This window comes from Astatotilapia calliptera, chromosome 14 (genome assembly GCF_964374335.1).
Source record: "Astatotilapia calliptera chromosome 14, fAstCal68.1, whole genome shotgun sequence".
Taxonomy (NCBI): Eukaryota; Metazoa; Chordata; class Actinopteri; order Cichliformes; family Cichlidae; genus Astatotilapia; species Astatotilapia calliptera.
In genome coordinates, this window is record NC_137435.1 from 28,885,574 (window position 1) to 28,905,768 (window position 20,195).

General features: G+C 37.8%; 2 protein-coding genes and 1 long non-coding RNA gene across 4 annotated transcripts; 1 reads left to right on the top strand and 2 right to left on the bottom strand.

Annotated features, from left to right (window-relative positions):
- Positions 1-316: 316 nt before the first annotated feature.
- LOC145420060 (uncharacterized) lies at positions 317-7,213 on the bottom strand. The gene is made up of 4 exons (XR_013901352.1): positions 6,468-7,213; positions 5,639-6,311; positions 3,553-3,909; positions 317-3,314 (listed from the first exon to the last, which is right to left on the bottom strand). It is a non-coding gene; the product is annotated as an uncharacterized LOC145420060 (long non-coding RNA).
- Positions 7,214-8,678: 1,465 nt separating this feature from the next.
- LOC113036770 (uncharacterized) lies at positions 8,679-14,617 on the bottom strand. The gene is made up of 8 exons (XM_026193242.2): positions 14,532-14,617; positions 13,432-13,468; positions 10,787-11,032; positions 10,578-10,686; positions 10,389-10,477; positions 9,907-10,263; positions 9,777-9,821; positions 8,679-9,563 (listed from the first exon to the last, which is right to left on the bottom strand). Exons 2-8 carry the CDS (start codon positions 13,463-13,465, stop codon positions 9,541-9,543), a joined length of 903 nt encoding a protein of 300 aa, XP_026049027.2. The 5' UTR covers positions 13,466-13,468; positions 14,532-14,617; the 3' UTR covers positions 8,679-9,540.
- Positions 14,618-17,386: 2,769 nt separating this feature from the next.
- Positions 17,387-20,170, top strand: LOC145419991 (von Willebrand factor A domain-containing protein 5A-like). Of its 2 annotated transcripts, XM_080288632.1 has the most exons (4): positions 17,387-17,656; positions 18,941-19,055; positions 19,194-19,352; positions 19,438-20,170. In XM_080288632.1, exons 2-4 carry the CDS (start codon positions 18,993-18,995, stop codon positions 19,543-19,545), a joined length of 330 nt encoding a protein of 109 aa, XP_080144758.1. In that variant the 5' UTR covers positions 17,387-17,656; positions 18,941-18,992; the 3' UTR covers positions 19,546-20,170. The 2 variants fall into 2 exon arrangements, with proteins under 2 accessions (XP_080144758.1, XP_080144759.1); XM_080288633.1 differs by lacking the exon at positions 17,387-17,656 and having other exon boundaries at positions 17,764-19,055.
- Positions 20,171-20,195: the final 25 nt, after the last annotated feature.

The window sequence follows — 20,195 nt, forward strand, 5'->3', positions numbered from 1 at the left end:
AAAGAAGAAAACCTCACTTGAAGTGTGAGAAGGTTGATTTACAGTAACTTTAACTCATTTTGTGGTGGTTTGTTTCTCTACTAGCTTGTTGGTGGATCTCACACAACACTGTCTCACATTGTGACAGAACAACATGGTGTGTTTCTTACATAAACACACAAATAGGTGTCCACTCTTCTTTTAAACAGTACGAACAGTTTAATAATTATACATTTTAATAAACGTTCTCTTATGGAAATGCATTTTTCTTTAAGTTTTGATTTAACTTCTTTTTTGGTTCTTCTAAATTAACAGATGGTGCAAAGGATGAAAATCTGAAGACTGGTTCATTCACAACAACACAGACGAAACACAATTTATTTTAAAAATCATCGTCCGTTAGGACTTCTTTTTACAGGCATCTTTAATTTTTTTTTATTGTATAAATGTTGTTAATAAAATAATTTAAATGATCTGGTTTTTGCTATCAGATTGATCTACATGAGAATTTGTTTATCACACAACAACTTCATTTTGATGGTTAATATATTTGTGATTAATGAAAGTTTAACTACGTAATTTCACTGCTAACCTATAAAACCAAGAGTGCCCAACCGCGGCTCTCGTGCTGTTTGTGGTTGTCTTTTTTTTAATGTGCGTGTGTGCTTTGTTTGTGTTTAATCTGGTATTTTCATCAAATACGCCTGTGCATGTGAAAAAATACCGCAAAGTTTTCCAGTAGGGGCAACATCATTTGAGTATTCAAATTATGTCATGCTCGCTCTCAAAACAGCAGGGAAAAAATGCACAGCAAAAAAAAAATATGAAGAAGAACACAGAATGTTTTTAACAGAGTGGGAGAGTTTTTGTTGTTGTTGTTGAATGTAATGGCAAGTCATCCTGCCTCATATGCCAGGTGTCATTAGCGCATTCCAAAGCTTCAGATCTTCATTCAGCATCACTTCAGCTCAAGCCATGCTAACATCGACCAGGAATTTCCAAAAGGGACTGAACTTTGCAAGCACGAGTTGGTCACTTTGAAAAGTCAGGCAGAAAAGCAGATACAGTTTTTCCAAAAATATACAAAGTGCTCTCTCTGACCTTCAAGCATGTGCTTATTTTAATTTTGCAATGGATGGGAGTTGTGACACACAAAACAAGCCTCAGTTGGCAGTATTTGCATGGTCTGCGTCAAATGAGTGTGTGATCAAAGAAGAACTCCTTGATATTGTGCCATTAAAAGACACACCCCGAGCCATATAGGTGAAAGAAACAATGATGGCTGTGTTTGTGAAAAGCAAATCTGCACATACCGAAACTAATACAATAGCTACAGATGGAGCTACTGCAAAAAAAAAGCTATTCACAAAACATAAACTTTTTTTAAAAAAAAATGTTTATTAAGATTTTGATATAAATGAAAAAACACAAACGGACAACACACCAGCAAGGACAAAAACACAAATAAGGCAAAAGATTACACTGCAGCAACAAAAATACTACTTCAACACTGACAATAAACAGAAGTAAAACGCTGCGATCGATCAAAGAGAACTTTGTTTTAATACATGATCTAAAAAAGGTTGTCACACATCAAAGAACTTACTAAGTTTGCCCTCTAATGTATACCTAATCCTCTCCCTGTGCAGTAGAGCAGTCAGTTCTCTTAGCCACATTTTGAATTGAGGCACAGTGCCAGACCTCCAGAGAGGCAAAACAATTTTCTTAGCAATTATCATTCTGAACAAAACTGTAGTTTATGCAGCAGGGCGGAGGTGTTAAAGATGAAGAGGAAGACTCAAACAATGCAGTTATTGGGTCCGGCTCTAATGTGTAATTGTACATATCAGAAAAACATTTAAAGATGTCCAGCCAATAGTTGGACAATTTGGGGCAAGTCCAATGAGTAAGAGAGCCTTCTCCAAGTTTACAACGATCACATATAGGACTAAGAGAAGGAAAAATCCTGTGCAATTTAGTTTTTTAGTAATGAAATCTGCGAAGCACTTGGAATTAAATTAACTGAAGCCTTGAATTTATAGAACAAGAATGGATCCTACACAGACTCCTCTCACACACCTCATCTCCAATTTGCAAACCCTGCTCCTCCTCCTGTCTTCAAAAAGTCAGATTTACAATTCAAATACTCAGAAAAAGCGTTCACAAAACCAGAAACCAACTTTTCAGAATCCTGGGAACTAAAAATTGACCCCTCTTCCGGAAGAGATGGAAAGTTGAGGACACTCTGACGAACATAGTATCTTATCTGTAAATAAAAGAAAATGTGACGCATGTAATATATAAGTCTTTGAGAGTAAGTATACATTTTTGTGTCTAGACCTCAAAAGAGGCATCTAAACATGAGGGTAGAAATGCATGATTACAATATATTGGAGTATGAATCGAAGTGTCTGGTAGAGCACAACCTTTTTTGATCCGACAGATTTTAACGCAGTTGTACAAAATCTCACTAGCTAACTGCAGGGGGTACAGAGTGGTTCCCAATCTGCTACCCTGCTCCATAATCCATAATAATAATAACAGATGTGACCCACAGAAACAGTTGGGAAGACAATCAAAAGATCAAACAGTCTTTTGACCAAGCCAATAAGCTCATAATGACAGACCACACTGATAATATGTGCAAACTGCCCTCTGGCCTTAAAGTGGACAGGCCAAAGACAGCACAGTTACAGGCATAAAATAGTATTTTTGAACCAACAAGGTGATTCCCCAAGAGCTGTTAGCTGGAATGCTAGAAAATCTGGACATGGCGAGCGGTGGTTCCTTAACAATATTGAAGAAACCAGACAAATGAAGAAAAGAAGTGTCAGGCCCCTACAGCAGCAGATGAACAGTATTGTGTCATTAAGAAATAGCTTTATGACTCGAGCTTAATGAAGAGCTTTGGATGTCCTTCAAGACGCTTGGAGAACTATTCCTGAAGACTACTTAGAGAAATGACAACAAAGCTTAACTAAGACAGTTACATATAGAGCTGTAGTCAGAAGTTTACATAAACTCACTGGGCATGAATGGTAAGGTAATTTTGTGTTTTTAATGATTTCGTTGATCTTATTTGTACACTTTCCTCCCAGTGTGAATTAGAGAAAGAGAATCCCAATTCATGTTTTTTTAAGTCATTAAAGATGTATGCTATACAATGTTTACACCCTTTCTGGCACATTATTTGACATGTCTCCATGACAACAGTTCAATGTCTAGACCACAGATGCTTTGTTTTTGACTAAAGGACAGGTACTGCAGTTGTTGATGACTGAATCCAGAGTTTTCCTGTTACTTTGAGTAGAGGTCACGAGGGCCTTCTCCAAGATCTGTAAAAAAAACAACCAAAAAAAAAACCCCAAACCGCAATATTAATTAAAAGTTAATAATATCCAAAAATATTCTTTCAGAAGAAGCTTCTGCTTTCAGGCTGTAAGACTAATATTTTACATTTTTGCATCAACATCATTATGGCCATGTCTCTTTTTTAAATGGAAAAAAAGAAAGAAAGAAAAAGAAGCAGAAAACTGATAACAGTATTATACCAGACTGTTCTTTAATGCTCACCTTGACAGATGAAAGGTAGTCTGTCATGGCAGTTGGCATCCAGCAGCTTAATTACTTGTAGCTCAGTCAGGATCATCTTTGCACAGTGGTTATTTGAGTCAGCTATGCTTCTGTTACACTCAGGATAAATGTCTTTGGACTTTGAAATCCACATCCACTTCTTATCTTTGCCAAAAACTGAGCGTTCCAGGCCAATCCACACCCCTCGTTGCAAGTCTGTCTCATTTTGCAGGAGACTTTTCACTTCATCATTCACTGTTCGGTTGGTGATTTCAACCAGGGAGGAGTAGTCTGTCTGGCATTGCTCCAAGGCATCAATCCAACTTTTGTTTTCATGGTAGAACTCCAGATTTTTAACTGGAGACAAAAAATGCTAAGTGACATTTAAGATATGCTAACACTACAACAGGCAGTGTTGGGACTAACGCGTTAAGTAACGCGTTACAGTAACTACGTTATTATTGTGGTAACAAGCACGGTAACTAGTTATTATGCCAAAATCAGGAACGCGTCAATCGTTACTGGGATTTAGATAGGGTCGTTATTCGTTACTTTGTGTGGTGGCTATCGCGGACCTTCCACAGATTCAGCAAAATTAGCAAGTGGTGGAGGCCAGTAGGTGGATGAGGGAAAGGGGAGGCAGGAGGAGCCGGCCGCCGGTCCAAGCGTCAGGTGAACTGAACTTCAGGTAAGAAGTTATGACCTGCAGTCTATCTGGGTCAGATATAAACCAAGTTTAGGAGTTTATTTTCGTTGTGCTGACTTTTTCGTACTGGGTACTAGCTAGCATGATGGAGTTTCTATACAGCTGGGTGGGTGCTATGATGTTACTGATGTTGAACTTTATTTTGTTCATAAGGTTAATTATTAGAGTTGCCAACCGTCCCCTAAAAACGGAATCGTCTCATGGTCAGAGAAAATATTACGCATTTCGTATTGAGCTGAAAAGGAACAGTTTGTCCCGTAATTCAGCTAGAATGAAAAAGACACAAAGCTGGAGTTATTCTGTCTTTGCTGCACAGCTGCCTCTTCTTCTCTCATTCACTCCCCCTCCCTCTCCTGTTTCTACTTCAATCATGAAACTGATCAATGATCAGCTGATCGGCTTTTCTCTCTTGCTTGTTTATCGCCCACTTCGTGCCAGAAAGAAGAAACCAGCGGAGGTCGCGTTAAACAACAACAGCGCGTTTAAGCTTGATCAGCTGTTGTTAGAATGTATTTAATATTCATTTAGTATCAGCTGATGTTTGCTGGAGCCAAAGCTGTAAAAGCTGCTGGTCATGATATCGGTTTGGTTATCTGGTGAGAGGGAAACATGAAGATGAAACCAGGAGATGTCCTTACTGGATCATCAGAGCTGAACAGGTGATGGAGAAACAGGTTTACCTTTTAGGTCACATGAATGAGTTGAAGGGAAGTTATGAACTGTTTCTGAGAGACAAATAACCCCAGGATCCTTTTTTAGGTAGCTGACAGCTGGTAACTGTCCAGGGGCGGATCTAGCAAAGTTTTGCCAGGGGTTTTCGTGTTGGATGTAAAAAGCGCACATGACGCTGTGACGTAGGCTAGAATCATGGTGGTGGTCAATGATGGTCCAGGCGTGGGATTTCTCTCGTGGAAATATGCACATTATCTTTTCCTTTCTATTGGTAGGTGGCACAGTGCACTTGTGGCCAGTAAGCGAGCTAGAAGACTGGTAATCTCGCGGGGTATCCAGTTATGGAAGCGGCGCATTAACAAGAGAATTCTGAGTAAAGCCAAAGTTACTTTCCCTAGTAACTAGTTACTTTGAAAGTAACGAGTAACTTGAAGTAACTGAGTTACTTTTGATAGAAGTAACTAGTAATGTAACTAAGTTACTAATTTAAAGTAACTTACCCAACACTGACAATAGGTCACAGTTTCCTGCTGTCTCCTTATTTATGCAAAGCTCTGCTGACTCACCCTGATAGTCGGGGATGTTTTGTATAGATTAAAGTATTGAGTTTACAGCATTATAATATATTAACATATTATTTTATTCACATATTGTTAAAAGTAAATGACTGCTTTCAGGCTGAAATATAAACATTTCCACCTGATGTACCTGTATTTGTTGTAGCAACATTAACATTGCAGGTCCTTTGATTTGAACCTGCACATAAGAAGAAAAAGTAAAAATGCAGGCTTTAAAAACATATTTCAGTTTTACATAAGAAAAAAAGTCTTGTTGTAACTATACAGTGTGTAAATATACATGTATGTATAAAATTTTTACAGATTCATCTTATGTTGTATTTGTTTTCTTGTTTGTGGAAAAAACGCATCAGTTTATTGTTTTGCACATCAACAATTTACTTTTGTTGTTTGAGAAAGAAAAACTATGTAGCAAATTAAATTCTTAAAGCTGCTCTTTGGAGGAAAGGCTGATTGTGCTGATGAAAGTACTCGCCTGTGTGAGCCTCTATACAGTCGCTAACACGGTGTTGTTGATGAAACCTCTGAAATTTGAGCTTTACTCTGTTTTGGTTTTGCTTAGGAACCGAGATATGTATCTTTTGTCTGTTGAAGAAAACAGAAAGCTGTTTTAAAAGTATGTGACAAACATGATTTTGCCTATGAGGTACCAATCTGCATCTTCTTCATCATCATATTTAAAAACAGATATAAATATATTTACTTTTTTTTTTTAAAGCTGTTACATTTTGTGCCGGCAGTAGTTGAAGTTCCAGAGCAAGATTCACAAATGATCTTATTGTCACTCGTATGATTTAAATACCCTGGTACATGGAAACAAAACACATGAATGCTCATCTATAAACAATATAATATGCATCAGGTTTTAAAGTTCTTAGATTTCATTTTAAAGTCAGTCAGCCAACTTTAAACCAGCGATAAAATCATTTTTAATGTGTTGTGAATTTTAGATTTCTTACCATTTTCTACCTCCACAGACAAAACAAACATTTTTGTTTTGTATGTGATTTTACGGCATTTATTAGTACAGTCCTCTGTCTCAGTGTAATTGGCTGTGGCAGTTGCTTCCAGTGTGACTTGGTTAGCAGTGGGCCCACAACATTTAAATTTCCATATCCACTTTCCAGCTGTGCAATTGCAATCATGTGTAATATTCCCTCCAACAGGGCACAGATGATAGGGAGTAAATTTGATTCCTCCATCTGGAAAGTCTCATATGGCTGAAACACAGGGCAGCAGGCTCACTGCTGTAACACAGGAAGATCACATCAGGCCTGAGTACAGTTTGCATTTAGGTGTTGACCTGTACGTTGGAAACATACCTAGTAGTAATGATAGATGAATCAGACGTGCCATGGTCTGTAACATGCAAAAGAAAAAAAAAAGATAGAAAATTGAGAAGGAATTGATCTTTCACATTAAGAGTTTATAAATAAAACGTTCACCTTCAGTGCTTCCAGTCTTTGCAGAGATGACTGTTAAATATCCAAAGTGTTTGAATAAACCTCCCCACTGTCCTCTGGCTTGCTGTCTTTCTCCAGAATGATAACTCAGAGAAATGTCGGCAGGAGTGACTTTTTATATTGCTCTTTATATTATCATATTTTTGATTAAATAAACACAAATGTGTTCTCAGCTTCCTCAATTGGAATAATGTTGCTTTTCCCCCCTCTAAGGTACTGTGGATGTGCAGCATTACAAACTTAATAAGGTGAATCAACTTGACTGATATAGAAAACATTTGGATTTTAAATGTTGTTTAAATGTTGTTAAAGCAAAAAATCCACAAAAAAAATATTTTTTTGTTACACATTATTATTATATTTGTTTAAATGGAGGTTTTCCTGTGATCGGTAATCGCCTCCAACCTGTTTCATGAATGCACAGCACATTAACTCAGCGTTTGCTCTTAAACTGTAGTTGTTAAAATCTGAAGGCTTGCCTAGTCAAACAGGAAGCAAATATATCCTGATCAGTTTTTATTTTGATCTTATAAACAAATTGGGTATGTAACCAAGGTTTACTGACAAAAGTCTCCTTTATGTCATCAGGTACAGAAACTGGTAATAAATAACCAGTTCATTCACCACCACACGATTTCTGCTGCTGCATTAACCCTCAACTTAATACTTTCAATAACTGACACTGACTTTTCACCTTAAGGAAATCGATATAGTCCCCATTCTATACAGCGATCGAAACAGATCCATAAAACAAACAATTTCAAATATAGTATTGTTTTTCCTCTTGCATGATTTTGACCTGTGCCTACACTGTTGTAAAGTTTTAAGTACACTCAGTACAACAACCCGGATGGTAATTGGACATGTGTAATGACAATACAGTTGAATCCTAATCCTTTATTATGTCGGCCCATTCTTTGTAGCTATAACATCTTCAACTCTTCTGGGAAGGATTTCTGAAGGGTTTAAGAGTGTTCATGTTCATTTCTGATCATGCAAGCAATTGTGAGGTCAGACACTGATAATGGACAAGAAGGCAATCCACCCCAAAGGTGTTCAGGTCGAGGGTCAGGACTCTGTGTAGACCAGTCAAGTTTGTGCACTAGTGTGCAGTCATGTTGGAACAGGAAGGAGCCATCCCCACGCTGTTTCCACAAAGTTGGCAGCATGAAATTGTCCAAAACGTTTTGGTATGCTGAAACATTAATTCACATTTCCACTGCTCTAGAGTCCATTGGCAGTGTGCTTTACACCACTTTATCTGACATTTTGCATTGCACTTGGTGACATAAGGCTTGGATGCAGCTGCTTGGCCATGGAAACCCATTCCATGATGCTCTCTATGCGCTAATCGGAAGGTCGGGTAAATACTTTGAAGTTTGGTAAAAGTTTGTGATGGTGAGTTTGAAGTGTTACTAAAAACAAACAGCTGGACGAATAGTTTGCAACACATTAGTTTAACTGACAACAACATGGTAACATTCTTGGGCATAAAAAGGACAGGTGGACAGATTTCACCCTAGGTGTGTGAATGGCGTCTGTGACAGATTGGTATACCCCACTATCTCTTGAATCAAGATATCGCTGAAATAAACACAGTTTGCATTTTGTTAACTTTACATTTTATTATTAGCACAGAATTAATATTCTTTAGTTTTTTGTTTGAGAGAAAAATAAAATGTTATTTCTTATAACCGCTCAGTTAAATTAGCCAGATATTTAGGTTTTTAATGACAAAAATAATACATCGACTCTTTACATAGAAGCATCTTTGACAAACACAGGTACTTCTGAGAAGTGGTGGGTAAATGGTTAATTTAACAAGGCTTGCAAATGATAGTAACCAAAGTAGTTTTCCTGTGAAACACAACACTACAGCTACAGCATACAAACATACAAACAGCATATATACTGTTATGAGTTCAAATATTGGGGATGGAGACAAGAGAAAAAACCACAATAACAACACTGGTCCGGCCGGGTTAAGTCAAACGATGATTTTAATAGTCACACGCGTGGGAGATGGACACTGTATGCAGACAGCCTCAGATCTCAAAATGGTGGAGCATTAATCAAACTCTTATAGCCTCTGGTGCCCCCACCTTATCATAAAAGCCTAAACATTCACATGCTTTTCTCTCACACGGCGCCTAAGCTACGACCTTGGCTCCCCGTTTTATCTGCTCCTGCTGAGATGGGGCAGAAAACTCCAGCATGCTCTGTTCTCTTCTAATCAGACAAATAAGGCGATGACTCTCTGCAAACAGTATTTCTTATAACATCATAAAACAATATCATTCATCCACAATAAATCAGCAGTCTAATGTAATGCAAATCAGTTTAACTAATGCAATAGTTATCAGCTTCTTCTAATTCAGGAGAATAATGCAAACTAAAACTACATAATAATTCACAATCTTTAATTAGGGGTATAACATGGCATAAAATAATATTATAATCTAACAATACACATTGGGTTTGCTGGGTCATCCATCTGCTTCTCCAGGAATCTCACCTTGATGTGATGACGATTGAGACGCTGCGAATCGTTTTCTTTGGTGCTATCAGTTCAGTCAATGTCAATGAAAAGCTCTGTGGCCCAAAACACAAATATTAATTCAAAAATATATAAAAAGCAGAGTGGAATGGCTTCATTTTAAACTTCCCATTGACCTTTATACATCTACTTATATGTAAATATTGCAGCTTACAGTGACATGTGTCACACAGATAAAAAAAGATGCAGAATATAAAGTAAAATGTCAATTTATGCCTACGGGCTAGAAAACATTTTGGTAGATATACCTGACTTCTCTGTATATTCATCAGTACAGGGCTTTTCATTCATTCCTGGAGAAAAAGAAAAAAGAAAAACAATAAGATTTAATAAAAACCAGGTGAAGAAGTCTGACTGGACAACAAAACAGCAACTTACTTTGACAAATGTATGGTAATTTTTTATGGCAGTCGGCGTTGGACCACTTGATTTCTTCTGTCTTATTATCAAAGATGACTTTTCCACAGTGGTTGTCAAAGTCAGAGTTGGTGAACGAAGTTCTATTCAACTGTGATTTTACAACATTATACCCTGAAATCCACTTCCACTCAGGTCTGTAGCCAAAAATGGACCTTTGCAGTCCAATCCACACCCCCGTCTTTGAGTCTGTTTTATTTTGCAGTCTTTTCACATCATCCCTTACTTTCTTTTCGCAGATCTCAACCAGGGAGAAATGATCCCTCTGGCAGTCCTCCAAGGCATCAATCCAACTTTTACTTTTGTTGTGTAGACTGACTGGACACAAAAATCGAGAGTAGGTTTTAAAAATGTAATGCACACATATTGTACATAAACTCCATGTCATTATGTTAAATTAAATGCAGTCTTTAAGCAATTTTACTGTGTTGGGTAGAGCTTACTGTTAGCAGCAGGGTACTCAGCACATTGAAATTTAATCCTTACTTTCATGCCATTCTTTGATGTCATGTTAAAGCAGATATTTCCATTCCTTTTGTGGAGGAAAATATACAGGTGATTTATTGAAAGCATGTGTGGCACCAAATATACTGAATCTTTGTATTCAGTAATTGAGTACACATGAAACATACTGTTGTGTAAGATTAACAGCTGTTTTGTTGAAAGTGACATTTGGGTGGCATTCAGGCTGAGTGTAGTTTTCCTTACAAACTGTATCGTTTACAGAGACCTTTATAATTCCTGATACACAAAACCAACATATAAAGATTCATCAGAGAAAATAACACTGCATGTGTGCTTAAAGTATTTCTTAAACAATGTACTGGTTTGCAGTGCTTACCATTTTCTACCGCTAGAGAGGAATTCAAACACTTTCGCTCTCTGTAATTGGTGCCAGGACATGTTCCTGAGCTGTACATCGAGTACATCGAGTCCAACGAGTCCAATTTTTGAGCCACAATTTTCAGTGTGAATTGGTTTCTGTTGCTCATACAACATTCAAGTTTCCAAGTTAAATTGCCAATTTCTAAATCTCCTGCATTTGGGCACACATAGGAAGAGAAAACAAAGTGCAGCTGGACTGTTGCTGTAACAGAATAAGACCAGATCAACAGTTTAAGTATCATTTAGTCATTTGTTTTTTTTGCATTACTGTTATCTAAAGAAATTTAGAATTTAAAGAAAGGTGACTGGACTTCTTAAAGATGTTTCAGCTGAAGAACTTCTCAGGTAAGAGGTGAAAGTCTACAAGAAACTTTAAAAAGTCCAGTTGCTTTTCTTTCCAAACTCCTTAGACCTGAGAACCTGCACAGACACATTACTGTTATAGTTCATCTTTAAAAAACGTACTGATATATATGTAGTATATTTATGTATATGCAAAAATGTAAATACAAAAAAAGTGCATTATTTTTACATTTCTAATTATTTAAATTTTAAAGGCAAATATGTTTTTGTGTTATTTTCTTCAAGACCATGCAAAAAATTTGAATTTCTTTACTCTTTTTGAATATAGACTGTAATGTTCAGTTCACGTTACTCTTCTTGCTTTTTAAATGTTTGCACCACTTTAACTAAATAGACTCAATACTTGAAATGTGCAATTCACTTGTATTTTTATTTTTATTCCTATTTATTCTATTTATCCCCTTCGTATATTTTATTTATATTGTCTCTGTATTTATATATATATATATATATATATATATATATATGTGTGTGTGTGTGTGTGTGTGTGTGTGTGTGTGTGTGTGTGTGTGTGTGTATTATACATATATATATATATATATATAATATTCTGTAACTCTGTAACTTCTGTCGGTGCTGTGCTTTTTTGGAAATCGAATTTCCCAGAGGAACCCACCCGAGGGATTAATAAAGTTCTATCTAATCTAATCTAATCTAATCTAATCTAAATGCTGTAAGCTCCATAACAACAGGAAATATTTGTTTATTTATTAATTTTAGAATCTAGGTACATCATATTCAGTGATGGGAATAACAGCGTTACAAGTAACGGCGTTACTAACGGCGTTACTTTTTTCAGTAACGAGTAATCTAACTAATTACTATTCCTATCGTTACAACGCCGTTACAGTTACTAACAAGAACATGCGGTCCGTTACTATTTTTCAACAAACAGACTGTTGAAGCTGTGTTCATCTTACCACATCTTATATCAGTTGCACGGAAGTAGCTGACTACATAAGTAATCTGGACGCTACAGCTTTAAGCAGCTGTGCGCGCTCCCGCGGACGGTAATCACGATCACTTTCTAGCACAACACCTGGAGCTAAGGAGGCAAAACAATCGCATGGGTGCTGCTGTTTGACTGAGGAAGAATAAAGTAGTCGTGGCAAGCCAATCACATGACCACTTCAAGACAAAGCAACAAGGTGATATATACCAGTTTTTAAATTGCGTCGAGTAAAACCAGAGTCACGATAAACCATATATACGTTTTTTCCTCAATAGTTTCGTCATGTTTACTGTCTAAGGACAGCGCAGCAAGCACTCTCTGCTTATGAACCCCCCCCCCCAAAAAAAAAAAAAACCCAAACAAAAAACAGGGGAAGTTTTAGGAGTGACGGTGAGAGTGAGAGAGAGAGCGAGTTTTGAGATTTGAGATGTTTAGCGTGTTTGGAGTGTGTAGTTAATGTGTTGTCTTGTGTAGTTAGTGTGTAGTGTTGTGGATAGTTTTGTGTTGTGTGTCAGAACAATGAGGCGACTGCTGTCTCCGGGTAGAAACAGGAGTGATACACCTGCTGCTGTCAGACCTGCAGGTATCAGGCTGTGATGTTCTCCTTTATAGTGGACAGAAATTATTTTTTTGGAGTGGCACAAATAATTTGTGTGGCATCTTATTTAATGCAGAACAGCTGATTGTTATATAGATAGTTTGAAATGGTTATTTTTAAAAAAAGGTAAAAGATAAATGGCTGCAAATAACTTTGTTGTTTGCAAAACTTGTGCATAGTATTTTAAAATTGACAATTTATATTTGCATTTAAAGTTATGAAATATGATTCATTAAGCATGTGTGTGGTTATTACAGTAAAAAATATAACTTTTTCTACTCTGGTTTTATGTTTTTTGTCTGATTTTAGATCAATTGTGTTAATACAGTGTGTCAAAATGAAAACATAACTGTAAATTCAGACACGTGAGGTTGTGCTGAAAAGAATGATACCAAACAAGGCAAATAAACTGTTTTTAAAGGTGAAATGTAGAAGTCAAATCAAAAGTAGTTAAAAATGGCCAATTATACCCTGGACCCCAGAGGGTTAAACGTTTTTTTTTTAAAGTAACGCAATAGTTACTTTTCCAGTAATTAATTACTTTTAGAATATTGTAACTCAGTTACTAACTCAGTTACTTTTTTGAAGAAGTAACTATTAACTATAATTAATTACTTTTCCAAAGTAACTTGCCCAACACTGATCATATTTAACATTTATAACAATGATCATTCACCAAAAAACATACCTAAAAGTAGTGAAAGAGGGCTCAGCAATTCCATGGCCTGTAAATACAAAAATAAAAATAAAAACCCAACAACAACAAAAAAAAAAAAAAAAAAAAACAGAAAAAGTTGAACACATGGGATTTTATGCAAAATAATATACCGTTAATATTGGTACATCAAAATCCAACATGACAATATGCACTTTGAATAGGGCAGTATAGTACTTTGGTAGTCAAATCGTGACAGATACCACTGACAAACAAAGGCTTGTCTTGTCACGGTTTGCGGGGGCAAGCCGTGTGGAATATATATATAGGACCAAAAGGCGGCAGCTCTGGTGCAGGTGAGTGTTTATTAACAACAAAATGCAAACAACAAAGGCGCTAGGAACATGAAACTGAAACCTAAACTGGGTAAACTAACAACACAAACCAGAACCGAAGATGCAGGGAGATCCGGAGAACTATACACGGAGAGACGCAGGGAGACCGAGGGGAAACAACACAGACGAACCAGCAACTACTATGACAGAAGACACAACTTAAATACACTCAGAGAACACAGGGGGATTACATACAGGTGGGGACACAGCTGGGAGTAATTAACATGACGAGACTAGGGAGGCAACTGAAAACACTCACATAAGACACAGACCTTCACAATAAAACAGGAACTTACACATGAAAGGACACAAACTAAGAAACGCGGACTAGATACAGGAACACACGGGCAGAACAGAGTAAACACTAACCAGAGGAAGAACAGAACCAAAATCGCGAAGAGAAAACACAAAACGCTGGGTCAAAAGGACCCAGGATCATGACATGTCTGTGCAGTTCTCTTCTGATGAAATACACAAACTTCTGCCAATGAACTCACATGAACTTGACCTTTAACTCGAGACTATCAGAGAAGTTATTCTTACTAAAAAAAGGCTCATGAAGGCTATCCCTGTGGACCTTTTGCCAGTTTATATAATGTTTACACAGAAATATTAAAGTGTTTAATAATTAATAATAATAAACATTTAATCATTCTACGAGTTCTTTTTGTGTTAATTTTAGAAGGAAGTTCTTAGGATTTACACAATCTGGTAATTAGTAATCTAATTTCAACTTACCTTCTCAGTGAAAACTTGCTGTTGGTCTCTGAAATATAACAGAGCTTTAGACTGGGAAATGTAAACTTGTGTCTCTGTATGGAGATACTAAACTCATCCCTGTTTTGACTATACAAACACGCCCACCAACACACCATACAGGGCTAGGATCTTATTAACACTGGGGGCCTCGCCCAGCCTTTTTTTTTTTTCTAATTTGTCCAGCTCTGGTCTCATAGCTTCTGCCTCTGTTGCACCTTCTAAATTGATAATCTGTCTTCTTCTTCTTCTTCAACTTCCCTGCTGTTATTTTTACTCTGAAATCTTAAGCTTGATTTACTTTGTAAGGACATAGTAACCCGATATTCTTTATTAGAAGTCCTGAGAGTTTCAGAGTAACAGACAATTGGCATCACACAGTAACCATGGTTACGCACTGTCACGCGCACCTGTGCAAACAGTCTGAGAGAGACTGTGCTGTTGTTTAATAACAGACATCACTCTGAGCATTATGCATGATTTCATCTTTACATGTTGAACTTGTTGGCATTTTTCACTACCCACCAGCGTAAACTAAGAATACAAATATTTACAATGGTTTGTGTGTAACCTTTGAGGACTCGCAGTGTGTCGACTGAAGAAGGCATTCTGTCCACGCACAGACACAAAGCAATTTGAGCACACACTTAAAACTATTTTACAAATGCATACATCCAAACCTGAGCACACACTGTGCACACAAATGTCTAAAAGTACACGCAACTGCCTTCTCGCTCCCATACAAAACCTTAAATGTGTGGATAAATCGTCTGATACGCACCGATCATGTTGCATGCCCACGTGGGGTTTTGAGGCAAATTTAACGCTGTCACTCAGGGATGGGCAACTCCAGGGCTTGAGGGCCAGTGTCCTGCAGGTTTTAGATATCACCCTGGGTCAACACACCTGAATCAAACGATTAGTTCATCACCAGGCCTCTCGAGAATTTCAGGACATGTTGAGGAGGTAATTTAGCCATTTGAATCTGTTGTGTTGGATCAAGGACACATCTAAAATCTGCAGGACACCGGCCCTCGAGGCCTAGAGTTGCCCACCCTGGCACATATCATCTGCAAATGTAAGCTGTGATCATGTCACAGTGTAAAACTGGGACATCTGGGCCTCCAATGCCTAACTATTAGTTAGCTTATACTCACTCCAGAGTCTGATTCACAGCCACGCTGAGCACTGGCTGACTTTTCCTAGCATCTAGCAGCAGATTATTTAAACTGTATACTAACGTTTATAGGCTACTGTATAGTTTCTCTAATTGGTAAATCACATTTTCTAGTTGATTTAGAAAAAGACACGTCCACGTCCCCAAAACAAGACAAAACATTTGTGTGCACAGAAAGGTTTTTCAAAGAAAAAGAATATCTGATTCGTAAAACTAAACAAATTGCCTTGTATTTGTGTGTGGATTGAGGCACGCACTTGTGAGCCCTCAAAGGTTACACACAAATGATTGTACATATTTGTAAATCTTAGTTTATGCTTGTGGATCATATCGTAGGTTTTGCAACCCTTTTGAGGCAACTTTCCCTTCATAAGTCTATGCTGCAACAGTAACAGGAGACGGCTCCTCTGTTGAAGTGCTTTAGTTATAATAAGAGGCATTCAAACAAGTAGACATCTTAAATGTTTTTGTACATTCAAAGAGTAAGTAGAGTAATGTTTATTTATATACCACTTTAAGATACGAACGAGTCACAAATTGCTTTACAGAGGTAATAAAAATGTGGTCAGAATGGACACACCCGAATTACGTAAAGCAACACAAATCACAAAAAATTACTCAAATGCCTTTCTAAATACATTAATTCACAGCTATTTTTTAAAGGATGCCACAGTGTTGATGGGCCAAAGACAGAGGGGTAAGTTGTTCTGCAGTTTTAGTTTCAAAAGGTTTCGATCTCTGGACCTCAGGATTTGGTTTGAAGAATAGGTGTCGAGTAGACCGGAGACATATAAGTGGCATCCTCTCCTCCGAAGGCCATAAAAGAAAGAATGAAGATTTTGAACTGATATGTAAATCTAACAGTAAAGCCAGTGCAGACACTTTAATAATGGAGTGATATGAGAGAATTTATGAGTGGGATAAAAGCCTTACAGCAGCATTTTTGGCAGATTGGAGATGATTAATAGATGATTTAGACAGACAATACCATAGAGCACTGTAGTAATCTAAGTGGGAGGAGATGAAAGGATGAACAAGCATCACCATTTTTGAAAAAAGTAAAATAAAAATACACATGGCAAAAATAAACCGTACAATAACATTAGGGTGTTAGACTGACCATCTCACAGACATTCTGAGTTAATGTGTAAATTCACATTGTTGCACTTTAAAGTCTCTTAACTATTAATCCACTACATCAACTGCTTTGCAGCACAGCTGCTGAAGTCACATGTTACAGGCCTGAATGCATTTTCCTTTTAACGAATCCTTCTTTTATGAGGTTTGACCCTATTCAAACAACATCTGGGACTCGAGAGCAAAAGATTGAAAATACTCTGAATATATATTTTAGGTGTAACTGAAACCACTGATGAAGCATGTTTTTTTCATGATGACATATTATATTTGTTTCACAGGATCCAAAGACTCGAACCTATTTTTCATCTATTTATAACTAATGTGTTTCCAGTCATTGTTCTATAATTAGTCTTTATTTCCAGGAAAGCTTTCATTACAATTACTTGACATGTTTTTTTGTTTTTCGCAAAGAAAAGGAAACACATCTGCTTCCACCTCATGCAAATCTAAACCCGGAAAATAATCGCGCGCATGCGCACACGCACGCACTAACACATTCTCCAACCACACACACCCATCTTTTGCTCCATTGCGGTTTATTTCACACCTCAAACATTTAGTAAACAATTAAGCAAATACAAGTAATCTGCAATAAATTACATTTAGTAAGAAAATAAACTACTAACTCTTTTACGCTACGTCCACACCTACACGGGTATTTCTGAAAACGCAGCTGTTTCGTCCACACGTAAACGGCGTTTCAAATCACCGAAAACTGAGATTTTTTAAAACTCCGGTTTTGCGTTTATGTGTGGACGAGGAATACAGAGTTCGTCACGCAACGTCAAAGGTATGTGTCTTTTTTCACGTCACGCTGTGCGCCACGTTATTGTTTACATGAGATGAATTGCAGAATAGCAGGTAGAGACAAAATACTGTTAATCTGACAATCTGCAGGTTTTACACGCTTACATATACACATGCAGCTACTGTTCCTTTATTTACAAAGGCAGAGGCGTCACGGTGTGATTACTTTACATGTAGTTGTTTTTTTCCTGTGTAATAATATTCAACATTGCTGTCAATACATTTTTCAATCCCTCTGCAAAATAGGTTTAAAAACATAAACAACTGTGGGATGCTGTTTGTCCGTGATTTGAACCGGGGGAACAAATTGTGGCCTGATGTCATTTGTATCCCGCTGTATCTTTACTGTATAAAGAGCTAAAATCTCCAAAATGTCAGGAGTAGTTAGTCATTACAACAAGTGTTTGTGAACTAAAAATCAAGAATGCGGGATACTGTTTGTCCGTGATTTGGAGAGCCCAGCGCTGCTCCCGACGAAGGGAAAACCAATTCTGCCGGGGAGACCTACCTCGGCACTTGTGCAGGTGAAGCCAAAGGGAAGATTTGCTTCATCATATTTTCTAGTCTTTGGCTTAGAATGAAGTTGGTTTGGAAACATATTCAGCGATGCTTCATCTCCTGATTTGCGTTTGTGGAGGCGCCCCATGCTAGCAGTGTCCAAGCATTGTTTTTTTTTTTGTTTTGTTTTTTCCTTTTCATACTGCGCCTCCCTTGCAATGGCTCTGTGCCCTCCTTAGGGGGCGGGCCCCACACTTTGGGAAGGTCTGGTGTAGAGTATGGTGAGGAGGCTCTGAAGAAAGTTGAGCAAATGGAGGCTGATCTTGGAGGAACAGAGATCCTGGAGCCCCTCAAACATATTTACAGCCAACCCTGCATTACACACACACACACACACACACACACACACACACACACACACACACACACACTTTAATGATGTCATTCTTTAGTCCTTCCTTTTTTTCTCATTCATTACTCCAACTTGTAAGTTGACCATGAATCAAGCCCTGTATCAGTCTCATATAATCTGCTAATTATACATGAGTTGATCTGTTGAGTGGCTCCTACTGTTCCTCTCACTCTTGCTTTTTTTAACTTGTTAAAACACTTTACTGACAGCATACATACGTGAAAAAGTGTGTGTAAACTCTCCTCTCCAGCTGTTTGTCTTTACTGATGCAGAGGTGGGGAACACCAAAGAAGTGATCGATCTGGTGAAGAAGAACTCATGTCCTCTGTGTACTCAGCAAAAGCTGTTGTATTGCAGGTGTTTCTCTTTTGGGATTGGGGAAGGGGCCAGCTCTGCTCTCATCAATGGGATGGCCAAGGAAGGAGGAGGTCACGCTCAGTTCATCACAGGGACTGACAGGATGCAACCAAAAGTAAGACATAAACACAATTACAGGTCAAGTTAAACATTACAGCAGCAGCAGATACATATTTGAGATCAGACCTGCAGTGAGTAAAATGTCTGTTCCAGCTGTTTGTGTATATTTGGAGAGTTTTTCATTATTTTTCAGGTGATGCAGTCGCTGCGATTTGCTCTGCAGCCAGCTGTGGTCGACATCTCAGTCACATGGGATTTACCAAAGGAAGTGTCTGTCACTGTCCTCTCTCCACCAATCACAACACTTTTCCAGGGTCAGAGGTCACTGATTTATGCCCAGCTCACTGGACCGGTAGGAGCAGCAGCCTCTCATGTTGTTGTTTAGGTATTTGATGACAGTAATTAACGTGACTTCTAACACTGTAATTCTGTGTCAGAGCTCAGAGGCAGCAGAGGGCTGTGTGACGCTGAAGTACAGCCTGGCAGGTCATCCCTCTGAGAACCAGCTGCACTTCAGTCTCAGACCTGCAGAGGACGCTGGGTAAAGCAGTTTAACACAAACAACACTTCTGTTTTGAATTGTGAGTTTCCACGTGTTGAATTTAAAACAGTATTTTCAGAAACTTAACTCTACTTACTGGAAAACAGTTAATAATACCCAAACCTAATGCTGTGTGTCTAGTTTTAAACATGTTTCACTTTTTCCTAATCATTATTTCTTGGATTAGGGGTATCATAACATCTAATAGTATATCATTACTGACCACAAACATATTAGACATGACAGAGTAATCTCAGTCTGCAGTTTGTGTGAAATCAAGGAGACATTGTTTGAATTCAAGTCCAAACACTTTTGTGCAATAATCTGACACTTTTACTCTAAAATACACTAAGAACAGACAGATTGACACACACAGGAACATCACCAACAACAACTAATTTGTGTCCTCAGAGCCTGCTTTTGTAAAGAATGACAGACTTGTCTGCACATTGCACACTGTCATAGTGTTTGTTTAGAGAAGAAAACAAAGTCTGTCTGACTTTTAGAGGCAAATCCATCAGCAGCAGAAAGAAATCGAGATCCTGTCAGGACTCCTTCAGCCTGATAACTGGGGTTAAGTAAAGACAGCATGTCTGTCTGGACTAAAGGTCACCATCCTCTGTCAGTATGTGCGATAGAAACAAAGTATAGCAC